This window comes from Pelecanus crispus, chromosome 5 (genome assembly GCF_030463565.1).
Source record: "Pelecanus crispus isolate bPelCri1 chromosome 5, bPelCri1.pri, whole genome shotgun sequence".
Classification (NCBI taxonomy): domain Eukaryota; kingdom Metazoa; phylum Chordata; class Aves; order Pelecaniformes; family Pelecanidae; genus Pelecanus; species Pelecanus crispus.
Window position 1 is genome coordinate 61,543,675 of NC_134647.1, and position 7,936 is coordinate 61,551,610.

Sequence of the window (7,936 nt, forward strand, 5' to 3'; positions counted from 1 at the left end):
GGGGGGGGAGAACCCCAAACCTTTTCCTCCAATAAGCTTAAACTCCTGTAGCTATATATTCGTTCACTCTGGATGTGAGTGAACTAAAGGATGAAGTATGTTCTCCTTATAATAAAAAAGAGCAGTCTTCCTGAGCTTATGGCTTCCTTTCCTTCTTTACTCACCGTAACTTTATCCATTAACATTTTACTTGCTCCATCTCACCAGAGCACCTCTCGAGCTGTACGGATTTTATGCTCCTTTACTTCCCTAATTTTGCACTTAGCTACAAAACTGCCAGTGGCAACTTCTCCTCTCGGCTGTCAGACCTCTTACACGAAGTTGCACCCTGCCTAATTCACAGCTCTTTCCGTGCGTTCTTCCTCCCCACCGTTAACATCTCTCCACCTTCGACTCTTCCGTAACTTCTAAGCAGGTCACACTAAAAGGTGTATATCTGCCCAGTGAAGATGCACATTTTAAAACACGCAGGATTTCTCTGCCATCACCAAATTGCTGCATTCCCAGAAAAAAAGATCTGACAAAAAGCTAACAGTTCTGAAAGACTTGTCTTAGGATTTGATGGTAATCTGCCGTGCCGACAAATTAAAGCCTACAGAAACCATGCTAAAATTAGAGATGAAAACCAAAGACACATGGTGGCTCTTACAAATCTTTAAATAGGGCTTAATACAAGATTTAGGTGCTGGGTCCATGCTCAGCTTAGATCTACCAAGATCATTAATTTGTACTATAAAGTAGCACTGACTATTTCTAGGACAGTGTTCTACACTGCACTTTACAGGGTAATTGGTGTGGGCTTTCAGACACTGATCAAATGGACCAGTCTATTTTCAAAGTGCCTGTCATCAGTCTGATGGACTCATACACCCTTATTTAAAAGGAAGCATTTCCTCCTACACCCGCTCACAGAAGGTCTGACTCTCAGGTCACCGGTCCAAGCCCTGCCCAAGCAGAGCCACCCAGGGCCGGCCGCCCAGGACCACGGCCAGGGCTTCTGCGCAGCTCCAGGGATGGAGCCACCGCTCACGTCACCCTCCAGCAGGTCAGGGTAGGGGTTGGATGTCTAGTAGGCTAAAATTCCCCATTTCTGAAGCACTAGGAAACCTTTGCTGCACATCAGTCCCCATTCCTATCCGTGATCCCAGGCGCCAAATGGCCCCTCCTGGGCAGCAGCTCCCGGCATTTGCCGGAGGACCCAGCGGCACCGTGGTGGCGGGGCACAGGTGCAGGGGATGGTGCAGAGCCCGGGGGTGGCTCAGCGGGGGCAGGGCTTGGAGCGGGGGGGCTCTGGGGCTGCCACCACACCGCTGCAGCCCGCTCTCCCTCAGGAGCATCTGCTGACCGTGTTCAGATGTGGGTTAATCCCTGGTTTCTGGGTCTATGATGAAGTTTGATGCTCTGCTGTATTTTGCATCACTGGCATCTCTGCTTAAAGATCAAGGCACACAGCCGAAGCTTTGTACAGGGGCTATTAATTCCTCATTAATCTAAAGTTTGGTGGCTTTAACAGCGTGCACATGCTGCTGTCTTGAATATTCCAGAGATAACAGACAACCTTCCTTTCAAAATCATGTTTTGTAAGCAACTATGACTTTAACAATTTTTTAATGAATGATTAAGAAGTATTTATAAATTCCTGTAGGACCAAGGAGTGAAGAATTTGCTCATGACCATGCACCACTCCTCCTTTCGAGGGACTCCCACAAGTGTAGCGAGCACCAATCACGCCGCGTCCGAGCAGCCGCCTCCAGCCAGGCTTTCCGCAGCGAGCAGTGCTTGCTTCCGAACTGCTGCTCCCTACTTGTTAAGCATCCAGTGTACAGTGGGCGATTAGTGTTGATTGCTGTTACTTCAGCAACTGCAAAAACTGGTTCAATGTAAAAGCATTTTTTAAAGTATTTCATATTATGTGTATAGCAGAAGCACACAGAAAAGCTCCTCCTGTGTGAGATAATTTTTAAAAATTTTTAAAAATACTGGTTTATCAAAGGAAAAGTTTTACACATCAAATACTGGCAAAGGTTAAAGTTCACATGGACATCAAGCTAACACGACACGTCAAGATATTTGATTATAAGATCATTAAATTAATACGGTTTTGAACTAAATCACAGTAATTAATGCTGTTTGAAAAATGAAGAAACCTTTCACTGCAGTTGCATGAAAAGAAAAATCCATGACCTCCTCAGGAGGCTGATTCCCTTTCCTTCCCTGTACCTATGAACTGAAGCAACATCAATATTCTCAAAAAAGAGGTCATGTTTTCCAAGATGCACGATTTATTTGTAATTCTGTAGATTCTGAAATCAGCTGTTCCTATTTCTTTAACAAGTCTTGCTACTTCCAAAAAAGTGGCTGCACTATGCGACATGGAGGTTGCCATGGCAAGCATACATCCTCTGTCGAGTATCTGAGCGAGCAGATGCGTAACGGCAAAACCCACCAGATTAAGTCACTTCTCTTGTCACGTAACGATGAGGAAAATGCTTTATAATTCGTTGGTTCCTAAGGATTGTAATTACTCAGAACACCTGAGGTTAAAACCAAGAATGGCACGTGGCCGGAGTTTTTAGCTGAAAATCACAGATGTACAAAAGCAAAATGAAAGGATTTAATTGGAGCGATAGGCATCCCAAAAATATCCAGGATACGGATCATTTTTGTTTCCCCAAAATCAAGGAATTTTCAGCAGTGCCTTCACGGACATGACCCTTCCCTGGTCCAGCCTCACAGAAATAACGAGCAAGCCCGGCCATTTCCTCGGACCCCTCGGCACACGCTGTCCCCTCTGCCCTCGGCAGGGAGACGGGGGTGCCGCGGCTGGAGAGGGGTCCGGGGGAGAGGCAGGCCCCGAGCCCCCACGCCTGCGGCCCAGCCCTCTGCCCAGGAGTCGGGGAGGTTCTCCCGAATTCCCCAGGAACAGGTACGAGCTCACACCTATTGCCCTGAGGTTCCCCGAAGCCTAGGCAATCAACTTCCCGCACACGCTAGCCTTCTTCAAAGCGGCCGAGATTTAAAAACTGGATTGTGTTAGCAGAGGGGTGACAGCATCTAAGCCACACGGGACCGTGAGAAGCCGTGGGTTCTGGAAAGGCAGCGATTTCCCTGCCTCGCAGGCACCGCTGCGCCTCGCCGGTGCCTCGGGAGGAAGGGACAGAAACTGGAAAGGGCGCAGAATTTTCCAGGGGCTGTGCCGAGCCCGATGCCGTATTTCGGGCAGGTTGAAGGGAACGACCGCGAAAACACACCCCAAATGTCATTTCGGTGCGGGAGCCCTGCGGGGAGCCGGGGGCGGCGGCAGCCAGCGCGGTCCGTGCCCGAGGGCTGCGCTCCGAGGGGAGCCCCGGCGCCGGGCCGCGCTGCCCCGCCGCTCTCCCGGCCGCTGCTTTGTCCCCGCCGGAGGCTCCGCGGCTCCCGGCGCTCCCTCCCCGCGCCCGCGGACCCGCAGCCCGGCCCGGCCCCGGGGACGCCCGGCGCCGCCGCAGCATCCCGCACCGGGGGCGTAGGCGGCGGCATCCCTGCGCGGGGGATGTCAGCCCGCGGGACCCCCCCCCCCCCGCCCCGGCCGCGGCTCGGCGGTACTCACGGTGCAGGCGGGAGCGCGCGTCCATGCGCGGCCGAGCCGCGGTCCGGGGGCGCGGAGCCTGCGGGGGCGCCGCCGAGGGCTGCCCGCGCCCGCGGCTCGCCGCCCGCCGGCCCCGCCGCGCAGGGCCCGCCTCCGTGCGCGGGGCGGCGCCCAGACACAAAGGCGGCGGCGGCAGCGGCGGCAGCGGCGGGGCGGGTTCCGCTGCGCGCCCGCGTTGCGCTGCGCGGCGGCGCAGGGGCGGAGCGGCGCGGCGGGGCGCCGGGAGGGGCGGAGGGGGCGTGCCGCGGCCGCGCCCTCGCCCACCCGGCGGTGCGGAGCGGTGCCGTGCCGTGCCGTGCGGTGCGGAGCCGTGCCGTGCCGTGCCGTGCCGTGCCGCCCCGACGGGGCGCCCCGCGGCCGCAGCATCACCGGCGGGGCCGGGGCATCCCCGCGGGGCGGGGGCGGGGGAGACGCCAAAAAGCCATCGCTCCCGTTCCCCCCGGCCGTCTGACAGCGCCCGCCCGCCCTTGGCCTCCGCCCGCCCTTGGCCTCCTTCCATAAGGCAGGAGCCATTTTCTTCACTTTTGACAAGTTCCAGGGGCCAGCGGGGAGGGGCTCGCAGCCTCCGGGGAGCGGCGCGGGAGAGCGGTGGGAGCTGGCTCGGCATCCCCGCCGCGGGACAGGGATGTCGCAGGCCACGGGCTAAAACAGCGTGGGCAATGGGGAAGACCTTGCAGGGCCACCCTGCCCGTGGGTGGAGGCTGTCCTCCATCACCGGGAACATCCAGCCGCTGTGGGAGAGAAAGGGAGAAGCGCGTGGGTGTCAGACCTGCGCCCCCGTTAGCTAACCCGCCGTTGTGTTTGTGCGCTACCTGGGAGCGATGCTGGGGACCTGTCAGTTGTTGGGTTTTCTGCAGCTTCTCTTGGTGTTCTGCAGAGCCGTTGTTGCAGCTGGCAAGCGCAGCTGCTGCTCTGCTTGGTTGTTTTCGCTCTTCGTTTCCAAATGCAGCAGAACTCTGAGCAGCAGCCATGGCCGCTGGCGCGTCCCATTTGCTGGGCACCTCTGCCTCTCCCCCATGCAGAGCTGTGCTTGCTGGGGCAGCCGCTGCGGAGCGTGGCTCCCGGGCAGGCCGTGACGATGGCACGTGAGCTCCTCGGCGGCAGGGTGGCTTTACCGCCTGCCTGCTCTGCGCTCTGTAAGGTCGTCGCCTTGCTCTTCCAGCACCACGGGGGCAGCCCAGCATCAGAGAAGGAAAGCATTTAGTAGGAGCTGGAAAACGGTCACAGGAGGGTTTATACCAGCAGTGAGTTCTCCATCCCTGTTCCACATGGCTCATTCCTCGGTGCCGATAACCTCTCCCCATCGCTGGTGCAGGAACGCCTGCTCTGGGGATGGGCCAGCCCAGGCGGCTCCAAGACTCTCCTGCTCTCACCATCTCCAGAGTGGGAACTGAAATTTGGCCCAGAAAAGTTTTGTTCCACCAGCATTTTTGTACTGCTTGAAGTGGGTATTCACTAGTTTGATTTCAACAGTGAAATGGGAACGTTTCAACGTTAGCATCTCCCCATCCGCTGCAGCCAGGCAGGGAGCACCCACAGCCTCCTCGGCTTCTGGCACGGCATCAGCCTGAGTCCTGCCTGCAGCACCCATGGGGTTACCTGCCTCCAGCAGACAATGACCATGAAATAAAATATTCTTTCAGTAGAAACACATCAAAGAAGAGAAGAAGGCTTTGCTGTTATAACCAGTTGCACATAAAACCGGTGCCAGCCGAATGCAGGTACGCATCGGGTGCTGTGCACACCAGAGAAGGCAAACTGCAGTCTGCACAGGAGTGAGCGGTATGGCAGGGACAGCTTCTGGTAGGCAGGTGATGGAAATTTGTCTCCCAGGAGATTCACTGTAGGATGAGATATGGGGGTTTTTGTTATTACAGGAGTTCTTCTCCCTTCCTGTATGTTCTTAATAAACATCTGCAAGATTTTGCAGGGCACAAAGACTTGCAACTAGAAAAATCCTGCAAGAGTCTAGTCCTTCCCTACAAAATACAGACAGACCTTTCTCCCCACTAAAGACAAGGATGGAGTGGGAGAAATGCATGACTGTGCATGGGGGAGCTGCAGAAGGACAGGGGTAGGTGGGAACCTTCTCTGGGGGGCAAAAACCCCGCAAGCTGGGGCCCGGGAAGGGGATGGCCAGGGCACAGTGGGAGGGAGATTCAGCTCCAGGCTGGGCTTTGTTTCCTGCTTAGCATTACTGAGATTCCCACCTCTGTCACCAGCCTGTCCCCTTACAGACACCCTCCCTAAATTCCTGTCTTTTTAGCAGCAGGTGTTGGAGATCTTCCCACGCCTCCTGTGCGTGTGGCCTTGGCAATGGTGGAATTAGGAGTACAGAGGGTTTTCTCTTCTTCTGGCTTCAACCTTGTCTGTGACTAATCACTGAAATGGGCTACCGGATTGGTTTTGTCGGTGTAGGGATGGGACCACTCAAGGGAGATGCTGCAGACGTGCCAGCAGCGTGGGACCTCGGGTGTGCAGTGAGAGGTGGGACCCAGCCCACCCCGCCTGTGGCGGCGCAGGGGGAGCAGCTCTGTTTCAGAAGCCTGGGGCTGTGGCGTGGGACCTGCTTATCCCTCCCCACAGCGAGATGGCCCGGGAGCAGCGAGGGAGCAACAGTGTGCGAATGGCAGCAGTATCTGTTACTCCAGCCATCCCAGCGCCTTTCTCTGTGTGCTCCTCATAGAGAAAAAAAATGCAGATGCTTTCAGATGGCTGGCAACGGCTCATGGCACGGTTTGCTCCACAAGACGGTGGGAGTTGCTCTCCACGCCTCCCTGCATTGCTGTTGCTGGCATAACGAGCCACTGTGGGTAGCCACATCCAAACGAACAAGAGGCGATTTACTGTAGTCTTGTATTTTTGCAAAGCTTTGCTGCGTGCCAGCAGCCGCTGCACTGGCCAGTGCTGTGGGGTGAAGCATCCATGTAAGCAGTGAAACCTTCTCCGGAATCTGGCAATCGCTCGTGAAGCAGCACCTGGTCAGGCTGGGCTACGACGTCCCTCTGCAGGGGGACACAGGTGTGTGGGAGAGAAGCCTGATGCTGTTGTTAACCGGTTATCGGTGTGTATGTGTTATTGCTCCTTTTTGTGGATAACATTGAAGCGCTTGAATATCATACAAAGAGCATCAGGGATCCTGAATTCCTGCTGAACTAAAACCCTGATTCCCTTCGTCTTACATGAGTTTCATAGTGGTTTCACTTCCACTGACTCCAGTGGAGGCATGAAAACCAAGGCAAATACAGACTAGGCCAAAATACTCATTTTCTGACAAAATGTGGATCCCAGGCATATCTCTAAATGCTGCTTAATACAAAACTAAAGTTGTCTAGTTGAACAAGTCCATAGCCTGGGCTTCACCATGTGGACTTAAATGTATTTTCACTGACATGCACGTATAAATAACCCCCCTCCATACTGGTTTCTATTCATTTGTAGACGTGGCTAAGGAAAGTTTTACAATCATGAAATTCCTTCAGCGAATTTTATAGGAAAGCTGGATGCATTCCTTAAGGGGGTTCTGCAGGCTTGGGCTCACTGGTGTCTGTTGGGGTCACACTAGCTGGGAAGACAGTGTGGTAAATCAGAGCCCATCCTTAAGACTAATAACCCTGAAATAAAATTGTTTTTTCTTCTCATTTTTAAAAAGTCTGTAATACAGAGACAAGGAACAGTTATTAAAGACACAATTCCTTATATTTAATAAATGGGGGTGCTACTCAGCTTTGAAAATTTTCCCTGTAGAAGTCCCAATGGTTTGGGTTTTTTTTCCCTTCTGGTTGTACTAAGTCCTCTCAAGTGCTACTTTATATATTCCCAGACAATGACAATCTCCATTTCTGGAAGCTTTAATTTTAAGATTCAGAAGAGTGGATGAGTCATGGGCTGTTGTGGTATAGATGGATGCTGATTTTTACATCACCTTCTAAGTAGGCCACAGCAGACGGCAACTAAAAGTCCAGTTGGGTGCTGCGAGGTGGTAACGGTGGTTCCAAGTTGGGCGTGTAAGGGACCTGTTAGTGCAGTGTCCGGCAAAAAGAGTCAATAACATCAGAAAAAATATAAACTATCAATAACGGACCTTCTTCTTGGGAGTCTTGGGGGAAAAAGCAGAGCTGGGAGGGACAGGATGGGATGGGGCAGGATGGGACACGTGAGAGCACCCCTGCCTGGGCCAGGAGTCAGCGCATTGCTGCTGTGCCACTGCCACAACCACCACCGCTCCTGGCCTTCCCGTGAAAGGGAAGGCAGACGTGTGTGGCTGAGAGGCAGCAGGCTCTAACCCGTTTTCTGGCATTTTGAAGA

The 7,936-nt window shown here is 54.1% G+C and overlaps 1 protein-coding gene across 1 annotated transcript in view; it reads right to left on the reverse strand.

Annotated features, from left to right (window-relative positions):
• LRRC7 (leucine rich repeat containing 7) overlaps positions 1-4,165 on the reverse strand; it is a 178,039-nt gene extending 173,874 nt beyond the window's left edge. Inside the window, 4 exon segments of the mRNA XM_075710417.1 lie at positions 3,590-3,685; positions 3,688-3,844; positions 3,846-4,075; positions 4,078-4,165. Coding sequence (XP_075566532.1) covers positions 3,590-3,685; positions 3,688-3,844; positions 3,846-4,075; positions 4,078-4,141 — 547 coding nt within the window. The 5' untranslated portion in view covers positions 4,142-4,165.
• Positions 4,166-7,936: the final 3,771 nt, after the last annotated feature.